This window comes from Doryrhamphus excisus, chromosome 11, assembly GCF_030265055.1.
Source record: "Doryrhamphus excisus isolate RoL2022-K1 chromosome 11, RoL_Dexc_1.0, whole genome shotgun sequence".
NCBI classification, from domain to species: domain Eukaryota; kingdom Metazoa; phylum Chordata; class Actinopteri; order Syngnathiformes; family Syngnathidae; genus Doryrhamphus; species Doryrhamphus excisus.
The window spans coordinates 5,250,627-5,265,979 of record NC_080476.1 but is presented as its reverse complement, the minus strand read 5'-3'; the positions used below and the strand labels follow the sequence as shown (position 1 = coordinate 5,265,979).

The 15,353-nt window shown below is 41.7% G+C and overlaps 3 protein-coding genes and 1 non-coding gene across 4 annotated transcripts; 1 reads left to right on the top strand and 3 right to left on the bottom strand.

Annotated features, from left to right (window-relative positions):
* Nucleotides 1-1,048: 1,048 nt before the first annotated feature.
* pgk1 (phosphoglycerate kinase 1) lies at nucleotides 1,049-7,818 on the bottom strand. Its single transcript, XM_058086899.1, has 11 exons — nucleotides 7,644-7,818; nucleotides 5,656-5,706; nucleotides 5,401-5,556; nucleotides 5,140-5,284; nucleotides 4,690-4,793; nucleotides 4,479-4,598; nucleotides 4,051-4,165; nucleotides 2,637-2,816; nucleotides 2,392-2,569; nucleotides 1,685-1,783; nucleotides 1,049-1,461 (listed from the first exon to the last, which is right to left on the bottom strand). The coding sequence occupies exons 1-11, from the start codon at nucleotides 7,706-7,708 to the stop codon at nucleotides 1,421-1,423; spliced, it is 1,254 nt and encodes a 417-aa protein (XP_057942882.1). The 5' UTR covers nucleotides 7,709-7,818; the 3' UTR covers nucleotides 1,049-1,420.
* Nucleotides 7,819-8,992: 1,174 nt separating this feature from the next.
* On the bottom strand, nucleotides 8,993-11,285 carry LOC131138428 (cytochrome c oxidase subunit 7B, mitochondrial). Its single transcript, XM_058087332.1, has 3 exons — nucleotides 11,163-11,285; nucleotides 10,495-10,610; nucleotides 8,993-9,214 (listed from the first exon to the last, which is right to left on the bottom strand). Exons 1-3 carry the CDS (start codon nucleotides 11,197-11,199, stop codon nucleotides 9,131-9,133), a joined length of 237 nt encoding a protein of 78 aa, XP_057943315.1. The 5' UTR covers nucleotides 11,200-11,285; the 3' UTR covers nucleotides 8,993-9,130.
* Nucleotides 11,286-11,494: 209 nt separating this feature from the next.
* On the top strand, nucleotides 11,495-11,605 carry trnal-caa (transfer RNA leucine (anticodon CAA)). Its single transcript has 2 exons — nucleotides 11,495-11,532; nucleotides 11,560-11,605. It is a non-coding gene; the product is annotated as a tRNA-Leu (tRNA).
* A 95-nt stretch (nucleotides 11,606-11,700) lies between these two features.
* pgrmc1 (progesterone receptor membrane component 1) lies at nucleotides 11,701-14,347 on the bottom strand. The gene is made up of 3 exons (XM_058087203.1): nucleotides 14,010-14,347; nucleotides 12,964-13,119; nucleotides 11,701-12,309 (listed from the first exon to the last, which is right to left on the bottom strand). Exons 1-3 carry the CDS (start codon nucleotides 14,302-14,304, stop codon nucleotides 12,215-12,217), a joined length of 546 nt encoding a protein of 181 aa, XP_057943186.1. The 5' UTR covers nucleotides 14,305-14,347; the 3' UTR covers nucleotides 11,701-12,214.
* Nucleotides 14,348-15,353: the final 1,006 nt, after the last annotated feature.

Sequence of the window (15,353 nt, the reverse complement as noted above, 5' to 3'; positions counted from 1 at the left end):
GCCTGTTGTGTTGAGTTTGACACGTTTGACATGCCAGGGAAGCACATGGACATTTAATGTGCATTATCTGTGCCACTTATGAATTTGGACCACCACAAATAGATTTGACGCTACCCGTTCACCCTCGATCATAAGAGTCATGATAACACTGGTCTACATATTTTTGGACTGGATCTGGTTAGCTAACGTGTTCAAGATATTTAATGATATTGTTTTACATCAATTGATAACTGTGCTGGTTAACTAACATCAAAACTTTACATCAAAATCACATCAATTTAGTCATTACATAGGCATTTTTGCTTAATAATAATAATAATAATTTGGACATATTTAAGTTCCACTCCTTTATCTGTCAAGACAAAAAAACACCAGCTGCTTATAATTATATGAATTACTCTGATGTAAAAGTCAGTTTCTGCTCCCGTTCAAATGAATGTATAGGAATGTGCAGAGTGGCTGCTTGTAGACACAATGTATGTTCTCAAACTACCGTTTTTGCATCAGTTTTCTTTTTTTGACCCAATACTGTATCTTGGAAACGATTGCCAATCTGCACTTCTGACATTTTTCTTTATTAGTGACCTAAACCAAGAAAACTTTCACTCCAGATGCATTTTGCTTGTAGACCAGTGCAATGCGACTGTAGCTTATCGTCACAACCGTGTCCAGTAAATGCATTGTGAATGCTTCTTGACACACCTCATACCCACTGCGTCTGCTAGAGAACAAGATGTCGAAGATATCCATTTCCAAAAAAGTGACTACCGACAAACCTAGCCATTTTACTCGTCTTTATTGAAAACATGTATCACTCTTCTCAACTAGCATCTGGTGCTGTTGTGGACCCCCATTAAAAAGCACCCACAGGTGGCTCAGTCTTGTTTGTGACATTAAAAAAAAAAAAAGACTACTAAAAGGTCTTCTACAACCCACAACTTCCAATACACTAGTGTGGAACCTCTATTTGAATTAGTGAAGACTAGTGCAACATGGGACCTTTGCTAAATGTCTGGTAGGAAGAAGCAGTAGTGGAAAGGCATGTTGATGTTTTTATAGACATTTATTAACTTGTGACCAGACAGACAGTGAAGGTAACATCAACCATTCTTATACTGCATGTTTAAACCAATGTGATTTTATTAGTAGTGATGTTATGAAGCAACATCCACTAATACAACCTACCGTCAACTAATCAGGGAATGACTGACTCGCTAAAGAGAGAGCAAATAGTCAGTGTAGTTCAGCAGGTTAACAATCCATCTGCTCTAACACAAGTCTTTGAATTGAAATAAGGCAGATGCTCTACTTGTCACAGGTGAGTGATCTGCGATAAAGCTTAGCTACTACTCACCTGTCAATCACACACACTCAATCTCACACATTCACACACACGTTAGCGGGCTGATGGGAAGGAGGTTTAGACGTTGCTCAGCGCATCCACTCCAGGCAGAACTTTGCCTAAAGAGAGAAGCAGTCAGCAATGTTAAAGGTATATACTAAATGACAATATAACATACAGTTTGCTCAGCTGTTTACTTTCTGTTGAGATTTCTATGAGTGAACTAGTTGGGCCTGAATTAACGTCACCCTCTGCTGGCCAACTCGCATAATGTGCAGCGCCTGTCAAATGTTTCGGTAAACGTTCCCATACAAAAGTGCAAGGATTTCTTTTTCTTCTCACCTTCCAGCAGCTCCAGGCTGGCTCCGCCTCCTGTGCTCACGTGGCTGACCTTGTCCTCAGTGTTCCACTTGGCACAGCAGGTGGCAGTGTCACCCCCGCCTGGACATCACAAAATGTATTTTACAATTTACTTGATGTGCAGAGTGTATGGTTTCACATGATGGCACATCCGGTTGTTGTCGGTCCCGCCTCAAAGAGATGGGGGGTGGGGTGGGGTGGGGGGGGGCAAATAAGGGTATTTGTAACTAGATAACTAGAAGTAATGTATAATTGGAGTATCACATACTTGCACTGTTTTCACGTGTGTATATCTTTCAAATACATATTTGGGAAAATGCAGTTACTAAGATAGCCTATCATAATGGGGCTGCACATGGTTAGCACACAGGCCTCACAACGAGACCCGAGTTCAATTCCACCCTTGGCCATCTCTGTGTGGAGTTTGCATGTTCTCCCCGTGCATGCGTGGGTTCTCTCCGGGTACTCCGGTTTCCTCCCACATTCCAAAAACATGCTAGGTTAATTGGCGACTCCAAATTGTCCATAGGTATGAATGTGAGTGTGAATGGTTGTTTGTCTATATGTGCCCTGTGATTGGCTTGCAACCAGTCCAGGGTGTACCCCGCCTCTCGCCCCAAGACAGCTGGGATAGGCTCCAGCACCCCCTGAGACCCTCGTGAGGATAAGTGGTAGAAAATCTTTCTTACCGATGATGGTGATGCAGCCCGCCTTGGTCACCTCCACCACTTTGTCCATCAGGTTCTTTGTCCCCTTTGCAAAGTTGTCCCACTCAAACACGCCCACCGGGCCGTTCCACACGATCTGCTTGGCTCTGGCCACCGCCTCGCCGTACGCCTTGGAGCTCTCGGGTCCGCAGTCCAAACCCTGCGAGGACATGTCGATGAAAACTGCAGCCCTTGGTGGAAACAGGAGACTCATCTTTGCCTCTCACCATCCAGCCAGCGGGGATGCCGGCGGCCACAGTGGCGGTACCCGTGGTGGCCTTCTCGTCGAACTTGTCAGCGGTGACAAAATCGACGGGCAGTGTGATCTTGACGCCGTTCTTCTCGGCTTTGGCCATCAGGTCCTTGACGATGGCGGCACCCTCCTCGTCGTACAGGGAGTTGCCGATCTGAATGACACAATCCAGAAGAGGTTTATTGATACAGTAGCTCACAAAGGCCAGTACAGCTCACATCTGAACACTTTTAGGATAGTATATCTTGACAAAACTGCTTGTAAAGTCGTATGGATTTACTATCCACTGACAAAAACAGGTGAGTAGCAAGAAACTGTGTCTTGGTGGTGGTGGTGTATGGTCTGGGGGCTGCACAAGTGCTGCCAACACTCTGGGAGCTGTGGTTGACAGAGGAAAGATGATGTAGTCTGACATTGTGAAGCAAAACTTTGGACTGCATGGCAGTTTTCAAACACACCAGCAAGATGATCAGGTGCCAAGCTGAGGAGTGGCCAAGAGTGCCTGATGGTGCTCACACTAAATATTCACACCAAGGACACACTTTGAACAAATTCACTGTGATGTGTATCAACTTGTGTTGCCGCATATTTATACAATAATGCTTGTGTGTTGCTTCATGTTTGGAATTGATTTATCATTGCTCCCCTCAATGAACCGCATCTCCCTCAGTGGCAGTAGCACTTGTGCAGCCCTGGACTGTGACTCTACCACCATTGTGCTGCCAGCTATTTGGGCCGTAATGGCTGTGGGTTGACTCATTTTCATGGGATAGTAAATTTATACTGCTGTACAAGCCATGTACAAGCCATATACTGACTACTTGGAAGTACACAATATCCATTTCTAAAGTATTGTCCCTTGAGAAGATACTGTATAGTAAAATAGAGGCTTAAATGATTTTCTAGACACTGTAGAAAAGGTCCACATGTTGCAATCCTGCATATTTAAAGTCACAAGCACAACATTATCTCACTAGTGTCTTGCGGGGTTTGAAAGTCACGTTCCTACGTTACTTATCTGGCCAAGCAAACAGTCTGCACAGTTCAGCCTTTGGGGCAACACAGTGGAGGAGAATGGATTTGACGCTTTCAGCAAATGTCATTGCCGTTTTATTTCAGACAGGTGTCACAGTGTTGGCGCCAAGGGGTAAAGGCTGGACAATACTGACTGGTTTGCTGAGTTGAAGTCTACTGGTGTTTCTTGGGGGGCGCTGAGCAAGCAGAGGTTCATTAAGAGGTCATTGCAAATCTCATTTGGCTTTAAGTCTAGCACAGATTTGGTTTTGTTTGTCTCCGCTCCAAGATGAAGGTCTTCCAGAGTTTCCTGCAGTTGCAACTCAGGCTACACGGCAGAAACACGCCATAGTTTGTTCCCTTCTGCCCATCACCTGCATGTTGTTGAGGACTTTGAGGAAGGTGAAGGCCATGCCGCCGCCGATGATCATCTCGTCCACCTTATCCAGCATGTTGTTGATGAGCTGGATCTTATCTTTCACCTTTGCCCTGAGGAAAAAAAACGCAAAGGAGGCCATGGGGCAGCATGTTAGCAAAGATAAGAGGTGTAGCCAGTTAGCTTTGCTGAACATACAGAGCAAAAATAGGGGAAGGCCGCCACTAGTTAGTTATATGATGATAGCACACAGGCGGCTCATGTCGAAATAGACACTTGCACGGTCCACAGGGTTCAAAATGGGCTCCGTGACAAACAGGTAGCAGTGACACCCCTTGAACCAAGGAAATAGAAGTGTGATTTTGAAAAAAAAATGACAGTGTGTGAGGACACCTGAACAGGGGAAGTGCAAATTGCGTCTCTCACCCTCCGAGGATGGCCAGGAAAGGCCTCTGAGGTTTCTCCAGAGCCATGGCAAAATAGTCCAGCTCCTTCTTCATCAGAAAGCCGGCTGCCTTCTGGGGCAGGTTGACGCCCACCATGGAGCTGCACGGAGGAGATGGAAGCAGATCATCATGATCCTCATCAGGCTTCCTGTAAATCACCAGTGTATCCGTGCAACCTGCATCCAGCTCACCTGTGTGCTCTGTGAGCTGTGCCAAAGGCGTCGTTGACGTAGACGTCTCCCAGTTTGGACAGAGACGCCCTGAAGGAGTCAATCTGCTCCTGGGATGCTTTTGTCTGATTTCAAATGTATTAAAAAAAAAAAAAAAGGTCAGTATAGCGCTCACATTTGAACAAGCACAAAAATGACTAATAATACAATCTAATTAAATAATTTGATAATTATAATTTATTATTAATTAGATAAATTATATAATATATAATGAAGTGTGATAGAGAAGCTCGCACAGTAATAATTAAAGCACACGAGCTGCATGCCATGCAGGCCGCTCAGGACAAAAAAAGCAACAGCCTGCTGACCTTCAGGATAAATGTCAGCAGGTCCCAGAAGCAAAGCCCATCTGAGCCCAGTCCTTATGATTTAGCTCTAGAACTCTCATTCATAAGTACAGTATTAGATCACCTTGTTTCCTGAGGGGTCCTTGCCCTTTCCCTCCTCTGCCACATGGAAGCGAAGGTTCTCCAGCAGGATTACGGCTCCTGCGGCGGGGTTCGCGCAGGCGGCTTCCACCTCTGCACCCACACAGTCCTTCAGGAAGGTGACGTCCCTGCAGAGGACCAGTGAGGGATGCTTGACATGCTTGTTGGCCACAACTGCATCGTTTTAGACGCATATTTGATGCCTTCAGATGAATGAACTCGTATGATCTTGAAGTGGACTCACTTCCCCAGCAGGGACTTGAGCTCAGCAGCGACGGGCTCCAGCGAGTATTTCTCTGGCACAAAGTTACCATCGGGGCGGCCCAAATGGCTCATCAGTACCACTGACTTGGCACCGTGATCCAGGCAGTGTTGGATGCTGGGAACGGCTGCCTTGATCCTAAAAAACACAAGATGAGGAAGATTAGGACGGCCTGCTCTCTGTTCTCCTCGCTGCTTCAATTACCTCACATGGTGGCTGCACTGATGGGGATGTTACCTCTGGTTGTTGGTGATGTGCTTGTCCTTCATTGGGACATTGAAGTCAACCCTTAAAGGAAGGAAAACAATACATCCATTTGAAAAAAGCCATGTAATGGGGTGCATGCTGGAAGTAAATATACAGCTTGCTATGTTCACACTGAAAAGAAAAAAAATACTATGAAAATGAACATTTTAAAAGTTATGAGAAAAGCGTTCAGCGTAATGTTACTTCCTTTAACAGTTGTTCCTCGCAATATCGCCGTTCCATTATGGTCCGCTCGATCCATCACTGTTTTTCAACAATTAATTACAAATGATCACTGTTTGAAGGTTGACTATGGCATACTATGAGTCAAAAGATATTGAAAGACAAAAAGGTTCGTACATGTTGTATTCTGGCCACTAGGCGTCAGTAATGTTCCATTATTAAGACATGACTTTACCATCACACTGCATGGAGTCAGCCATGGCATGTCTGACAAGATGAAGCGAAAAGAAGTTATACTCCCATTCGGTGTGGAATTGGTAACTTGTTGGGTTTTTTTGTCCTGCTTCCCCACTCAGTTTTAATGAGAGGTTAACTAGTTAGCTTGCCAATTTAAAGCCGTGGCCATCTCTTGTATCCCTGCCGTGATCCCGTAGCCTGCACATTACAGTTGAGCAATGTGGCGTAAAGAAAGAAAAATAGGAGTGTAAAGGTGATGACTATATTTTTTCCACAAAGTGAGCTTAGACAAAGTGTACAAAGTTGTTTCATTAAAATTTTAAAAATCTTGTCGAAAAATAGCCACTAAAATAAAATTTTCTTTTTGAAATAAATATAGAAAAAGTAAAATATAATCTTCAATCTTCTAGTGATTTTCATATGGTGGGTCTCCAATTTTTGTAATATTAAAAGTTTTTCCTAGAAAAAAAATACAACTTAATTATTGTAATATTATGAATTTGCCCTCCACGTAATTGCATCATTGTTTCCTTGTCAGTCCTTCTATACTTCTCAAATGCCAACACAGGCACATTGAAATATTAATGCATGCAGAGCTACTATGCTCATAAAGATGGCGGACGGCTCATGTGTACATGCTGCATCCCTCGTACGCCACTGTGTTGCATAACTCCCTCCTCCCCACCTGATGCACGATGAGCCAACACACACACGCAATACTATAATAGAATTGTATTCGCCTGAAACCCGAATGGTCAGCTTTTCAGCAGCTTAGCAAGAGCCCAAGAGCGTGCAGATGATGATCAATTGTGTTACCAACACAGCACATTTGATAGTGACACATCGCGTAATGTCATTGTGCCTTCTGATCCCCGGCCTTAGAAATGACACACAGACGTTAGCTCATTTAGGGGGGTGTTTTCTGCAGCCTGGCAGATTCTTGCTATGCTTACTGCGTGGCTTCAATTCACTCATCTTCCTGGTGCAATATGCCATGATAAGACATTATACAGAGTACATTTTGACCTTTTAACACAGTAGTGAACTTTGACCTATGGTGTCTGGAGCTGCAGTATGAAGTCAAGATGGGACTCTGACATTTGCACAGTGGGTGGGTGTCAGGTTCAAATCTATCAGTGATTTTTCATCATCAAAAAAGACATATATCTCTATATGAAAAGATGAATTGCTACACTATTCAAATACATCGGTTCCTCCATTGATGAATGTGTAATTGTTTCCCTCCTGTTTCTTCTGTCTGTAGTATTTTGGCATCAAACAGGATTTTGCATATATGGGCATAACTTTACCCTTTTCCGGTCCAAACAGGAAGCTCAATTAATGTGCCAAAATGTAAGTGTTGCTCCATTTCAACCTTCAATAAATCACTGTTACCGTGACGTGGAAGACCACTTAATTTCTAGTTGTCTGTGTGCTGCCCAACGCTTCAATTACAACGACACCGATACGCACAATCTGTTAGCAATAATGATTAAACACTGCTAGCGAGCGAGCTACCCATTAGCAGGTTTTCGTATATGACTTGCTAGGCGACTCACCTCATGATGACCCTCTTCCCCTTGACGTCCACCTTATCTAGTGTGAGTTTGTTAGACAGAGACATGGTGGCGGTTGTTCACTGGGGGTTCCTTGCTGTGTCTCCTCCGCTGCTGTGGGGCGGCTGGCTGGCTTGGCTTAGCTAGCTCACGAATGACAGCAGTGACCTTAACAGTGCTGGAGAATAGGGGGGCGGTGGAGGACACACCCCAAGCAGCTGATTGGCCATTGATGGACGAGGACGTTGCATTTGATTGGACTTGGTTGGTCCATAATGTGACGTCAGCATCAGGCGCATGTAAAGGTGAGTGTACTGTAGGGTTAGCCTAAGCGCAAACGACCACTGACAGTTTATCAAAAATCCCACTACACATCATTTCACCTTTTACTGCACGGTTTGGCTAAATAGAATAACAATCTCAATGGTCAATTTTAGTTAATTTCAGAATTGTAATAACCAAACACCTGTTGTTCAAATCAGATAACATACTCTCATCATTCTAATCACAAATGTAAATGCTAAACTCTTAGGACTTAGTAATAACACACAATTTTACCACCTCTTTATTGAAATTTCTCTATCTCTCATCCCTACTTTACTGTATAATCAAAGTTGTATACATAATATTTCAACATTCTCTACACTTGCACTTTACATTGTACTTGCATTGTACTGTTAAAATCCCCCCAAACAAGCTGTATTCACCAGGAGTTGCCAACATACACACAGATATACTTGCTAATTGCAACAAAAACTAAGGCTGTAATGCAACCTTCAGTGCAAACACCTCGGTTTATAATTCTACCAACTATTTTTAAGTTATGTATTTTATTTTTTTACTTTGAAGCGTGATACTGTAGATCAGTTTGTGTAATTGTAATTAAATGTTTTGCATACATTTTTTTTGTTTTTCAACAATCCTCGATTTTGGCAAATGATTCTCAAACATCCACACTCGGCCATCTGTGTGGAGTTTGCATGTGTGGGTTTTCTCCGGGTACTCCGGTTTCCTCCCACATTCCAAAAACATGCTAGGTTAATGGGTGACTCCAAATTGTCCATAGGTATGAATGTGAGTGTGAATGGTTGTTTGTCTATATGTGCCCTGTGATTGGCTTGCAACCAGTCCAGGGTGTACCCCGCCTCTTGCCCGAAGACATCTGGGATAAGCTCCAGCATCCCCGCAAGGATAAGCGGTAGGAAATGATTCTCAAATATTATTTTACAAACTAAAAACTCCAAGTCCATAGCTTGCTTCTCCTTTCGTTGTATGCAATACAATGACAATAAAGGCGATTCTGATTCTATCCCAGTGATTACATGTCATGATAAATACAATTCTTGACAATCTGGAGAATCATATTTTAATTTATTTGGACAACACAATGTTGGGATTCACACAAGCAGATATTCATTGTTCATCTGTACAGTCAGGTTTTTGTTTTAGATGGAAACTGGGTCAAGAATGGCAGTTTTTCTTTTCTTGTTTTACTCCTCAGCCTCCCGCCACTCTTTGGGCATGACCTTGCCAACCGGTGACAGATTCCAGGTGATGCCAGTCTGAGTCAGCACCTGTGCCAACATAGGAAACCTTTATTAATTAAGAGGGACACCAATGCAATCAATCTCTAAGCAAGATACAACGGTAAATAGTAGGGGTGTGATGACATTCAAATGTGACAAGAAGCCAACCAAGACTGAACTATGGCATGGCAACTATGAATGATAATACAGTAATATGGAAGTGACAGTGTGTAAGGCATTATTGAAAGTGCACAGAAAGTGCTTTAAGCACACTTTAAACCCTGCAATCCAACCTACCTTGGTGTGTGAGGTATGGCTGTTAAAAGGCTGCTTGCTATTTGTTGATGTCCAAGCAAAATCTGAAGTAACTCTACATTTGATCAACTTTAGAGTGGACAAATCAACCCACATAGATGTCCGGACTTGTCCCCACCCGTACCCACAGAGCGCTTCTATTGACGCTCATTGCATGAGACTCTGTGCTAATTTTCCAGTACTGGCGATCATCTGCTTTGTAATGCACCACATACACAGAAGAGATAGTTGACAATTTGGCAACTTAGTTGCTATATTTAGCAAGTAAGAGTGTGCATATAAGGGTTTCGTTTGCCATGCATTTAGAGCACTGGTTGTAAATACAATGATCAACAAAAGGAGAAGAATCCACCGAGCAGGAGTGAGCTCTAGCTCCGTAACGCGGTGTAATGGATGTCTGCAAGCCACTAAAAAAACCTCCGCAATGTAACCCATCCCCACAGAAACAAAAAAGTAGAGTTTGGACACAATTCTCTGTCACTTTGCTGCACCATAGCATCCTGGCAAAACACCTGGGTGTCCAAAGTGTGGCGTGGGAGTCATCTTTGCAGAAATAAAACAAAAACCCAGCAAACGTGACAAAAATAAAACAAAAAGGCATAAAGTAACTTGAAAAAGCTAAAATGTTGATACTAATACCTCAGAAAAAGACAAAGATTTGTCTTCAAATGTTTATGCATGTACAATGTATGCAAATGTAGTGTTTTTAAAAATCATATATTGTTCTTTTTGTACACTGTTTCACAGGGCAGAATTAGAATTATATAATACATCAATTATATTATACAACGGTTTATTTAATCTCAAACCATGTTGATATCTTTGAGTGTCAAATTGTGGGACAATAAACACTTGCACCTGCATTGTTTTGTAACAAAAAAGTTGTTTGTCCATACATATTTTCTCATTGTACTTTTATGAAAATTAATGTTAAAATCTTGTCTTGTTCTTGTGGACCCAATCGCGCCTCGTGACACCTCAAGTTAATTATGTGTCTTGGTATAAGTACTTACATATGACCACACAGCTGTGCAGAACACCATCCCACCAAGCAACACTCCGGTGCCATACTTGGCGTGGAAGTTCTGGGGGGCGGTGGAGCCATACCTAACTTGCCTTGCCGCCTGACCTACAACACAGCAGAAGTACACGATTTGATCAGTACTTGTGTAAAATATCAACAATACACGATAAACACTTGCTTGGAAACAACATTTTAAACCATGATATGATGAAGCAAATTACGACTAGAGCCTCAATGTACATGTCTAATCCCTGTACAACTTCCACATAAAAGTAATTAATCATCAGTCAATTTACAACATAATTTTGCCTTTCATACACGTTGAATTGTAAGTGTAAATGCAACGTTCTTGACTAACTTTTTTCCCCCAAGCATCATGTTCGAAATTGCGAGTGGCAGTATGTACAGTCCTAGCAATTAACGACATATTAACAAATGTCAAACTGACTACAGCAGGAAACAAGATTTAAACTAACAGTTAGCAGTTTGAAGGCGCAGCACAACGTCGCTGCTCGCAATAACATGCTAACAGTTAGCTACGAATGCTGGCACGCTGACCGCGGTGACTCATATGAGACCTTCTAAAATTACATACGCTTACTATCTTAATGTAGTGCAAACAAAAACAAACAATAAGGATGGAAAAAAATGTGTTACCGGTGATGTTGACAGCAGCTTTCGCAAACCTGTACATGTTTGATTTCTTAGACTGGTGTCTTCTGATACCCTTGAAGAACGGAAGTACAAGTATGGCCGCTGAGCGTCAAACGCAGCGGAAGTGACGACAATTTTCAAGAGCATGCGCACTACGTGGCAGCAGGATGATCGTCAAATAATGCACAAATGTACGCTTCCGCACATGAAAACGTAGAAAAATAAGATGTTATGTTACGCGTTCGTATCGACGAAAGAACAAAATAAGACAATTGACAACTTCCAGAGCTTGTAGCATCTTTAAGTACTTAATATATTCATCCGTTATCATTCGTGTCAGGATGGCCGAGTGGTCTAAGGCGCCAGACTCAAGGACTAAACTCCTTCCACTGAGCGGGAATTCTGGTCTCCGAATGGAGGCGTGGGTTCGAATCCCACTTCTGACACATATTTTTATTTATAAATTAAAAATTAGTGTTCATCTGATTTAAGTATTAGCATCGACATTGAAAACACTGAGAGGAAAAAAAGATACAGTGCCTTTTCTGAAAGCTTATTTATTAAATTATAGCTTATAGCGTGACAGAATTATAATATTTTGACTATATGTACATGCACAAATTATAGAACTACATGTAATGAATTTACGGAGCATATGTGGTGTATTTTAACTGGAATGCTGGCATCAAAAGAGAAACATCTTGCTTTGGTCTGTCTCTCCAAAGAGTCTTCTTCTTCCTGAAGTTTGTCACATATACCATCTCACATACCTCTCCAGAACACATTGAGCTAAGTCATTCATGACAAGCAAACAACTTATTCGGACCGCATTGCATTTCATTTCATTCGGAGTTCCACTTGTACAATTATAGAAACCATTCTAAACTTTACAACATTACACAGCTCTATGCAGTAGAAATACAAGGCAGTATATGTAAAAACCCTCCATCCCCAACTATAACCTTCAACTGAGGTGGTCCAAGAAAAAGCCAGAAAGTACAACATTAAGGCATCCACAACTTTCCCTCCACCATGTTTTTTTTTTCTTCTATTCTTCAGTCTGCTTTCTTGTCCTTTCCTTCCTCATCGTCTGTGTACTCCGTGGGCTCCTCCCCTGGCTTCAGAAGCTTGCCGATGTAGTCGTATTTAACTATGATAATGGGAATATAACAAACATGCAATTGTGCCATTAGTTCAACTGTTACAATGATAAACACACACACCATTTTTTTGCTTAATCGCCAGTTAAATACTTGCACTTTTCTGATGTACCGTTAAAAAAAGACCTTTAATAAGCTAGAAACAACTAAATCATGATAAGTAAACACAAGGGGCAATGAATGGAGTTAGTGTATCCGGAGAGTTGCTGCTAGGCTCTCACCGACAGGTTCTTTTAGAATTATACCAGCCTGCACTTGAAAAGGCTGAGAAGATCGTAGAAGATGCTTTATCAACTTGACTAGAGTAGATTTTCTTGAGTTTGACCGCACATTTCAGCTATTTACAGAAGCACAGGTTAGGTTGATAACCTTTGAATCAAAAAGGAATAGCATCAAATTATTACTCATTTATACACAGTTGTATACGTATTTGTGACAATTATATTAGAAGTCTTAGTAGTACTTTCTGTTGTTTCTAGAATTGGGTATTCAACAAGTCCGAATTTGCATCAGGGGGTTGAAAGACATTCACTTTTAATATCATCATCAAAACAATTCTCATACTCCTTGATGAATACATGTACAGTCATGTGGTGCTTATTTTCTAATCATCTCAAATGAGCTAAATTTCACCCAACACTCACATGTGAACTGGGCCTCCCACTCGGACAGGCTCTCCTGCTGGGCTGCGTTCAGGTCGGATAAGTCGTCGTGTTCGTCTTTCAAGGCCTCTTCGCCTAGGCAGAAGGTAGCAAGGCCTCTGGATGCGTCTCGGCCTGCAAACACTCCATATGGCCCCTCTGGAAAACACCATGGAGGACATTATAAACCAGTACGGTCGTCTTATTTTGGTCTTTATGCAGAAGAAATCCTAGTCACACATTTCTCTATAAGCAGGTGTTTTTTTTACACAAAGTTAGCAATCATTTACACAATAACTAATAACATATACATTATAATAACGCAGCATACATGAAGATGAAGACTAGCTAAAGGGATGGTTGAGATTTTTTGACATGAAGTTAAATGACATCCCCATCGACGTTTGTAGTATATCAACAGTGACTAGAGTATCAAAAATAGGCATTTATATTTTATTCGAGGGGAGGTCAAATAGCAGGGCTGTACTGCAGATATAATGCCTGTACATAAATCATAACTGTGTGTTATGTTAAGGTTATGCAACGATAGCTGGGGCGTGCGGTGCAATGAATGAAACGGAGAGAGCTCTCATGCTGGTCAGAGGTTACAGGCAACAGAGGTTATAATCTTTGATGAGATACTGAAGGTGAGGTTTAACTCTGTGCCACTTTTCAGCAAGATGGAAAACTCAAAAGTTATACGACTTATGAATGTGTTTTCACTTCATTGTGAGTAGTAAGCACTCACAGTGAGTTGTTTCTAATATTACTCAGTAAAATACTTAGTAAATGTGTACGTGTGTTTTCTTGGATTTCAGCCAACAAACGAAGTCAAGTTATCAATTAACGTAAATAAAGCAGCATGGATAAGCCAACGTTTTCAGGAGAAAAATATGGGGGCGTTAGACGTGTTCATTAGACGACCTTTGGTTTCAAGGCTACACTGTTGTGATTAAGCTAGCAAAAACACTGACAAACGAGGCCATTTTGTTTGGTTAGTTCAATTTGTCTGTCAGTAAGACTTTCAACTAAATATTTTCTAGAGCTACCTGGCCCGTAGAACTTCTTCCCCCTGGTCACGTCGAACACTTTGCCGTTGACAGCCATAAGGATCCTCGGATCCTGCACCCCATTGTAAGGCTTCAACTCTGCCAGGGTGAAGTCTCTCTTCTTCAGTTTGGTTAGAGGCGGCTCCGCCTCGTCCACCTCCGGGGGTTTGTCTCCGCGGAAGATCTTGTACAGCAAGTACAGGGATAAGCTGAGCAGGGTCAAATTCAAAGGGGACGTGAAGATCTCCTGGAGGATTCCGCCTGAAGTTGAATCGCGATCCTCTGCTTCTGCCATGTTGAGTCTGTGCTGTTTTTTTTTGTATGTGCGGCCCGAGACGGACAGAAGTGACGCTTTGTCAGCCAATCACAGTGCTTATCTTGATGACGTCAGATTTACTTTGCCCAATCAGGTTACTCCGCCTGCTTGCCAAAAAGTTACACAAAATGAAATAACATTGAATTGAAAATAATAAGAAAAGACGCCACGTATGTTATAAATTAAGCCAATTGTTGTTTCTATGCATATATATACACACACAGTATATCTATAGTTGCTCCTGTCACTAATAAATAAGCAAAATGACAGGGGTGATTATTACTGGTGGTTTATGATGTAGCACTTGCATAACGCACTTGGTCAACAAACATGGGTTGTGAAAGAGTAAACTGCCTTCTATGTATGTGCAATTCTATTGAGTTAAACCATTAGGATAACTAACTTATTAACATTAAGTTCACCTTTCAATTGAATCAACATTTTCCTGTTTTATAAAACATGATTACATCATAGCTTGAGCAAATTTACAGGACCTTCCATAATTAGATTTATGGTAATGGTTTAATTTCATTTGAACATGCATCAGGTTACAATTGAGTGCATCACATAATCAATTCACAGTTCCACATGTCCAAAAGGAGTAGGATTGCCTGTAATGTAGTTGTTTGTCCACATACAGGGCGACTCCTCCCCTCGTGTTGTTCCTGTTGATGCGGGTCATCTCATAATCTTCCAACTAAAAGTCCGTGCCTTTATCCTCATTCAACCAGGTTTCCGAGATTGCGATTACTTTGAAAGGTTCCTTGAATAAATTCAAATATCGTTTGATGTTGTCATAGTTTGCGTACATGCTTCTGCAGTTTATACAGACAGACAGAATACTTTATGAATCCCTTTGGGATTCCCTTATATTTATGACTGACAACTTGTTGCCAATATTTAAATTATTATTGTATTGCTCTTCTGTATAATGTCAATTCTCATGTGTGAACATTTTTTTCCAATTCCAATTGTTTGTGATTTGTAGAGCCAAAAGTGTCCAATTGCAGATCTTGTTGTGTCATACT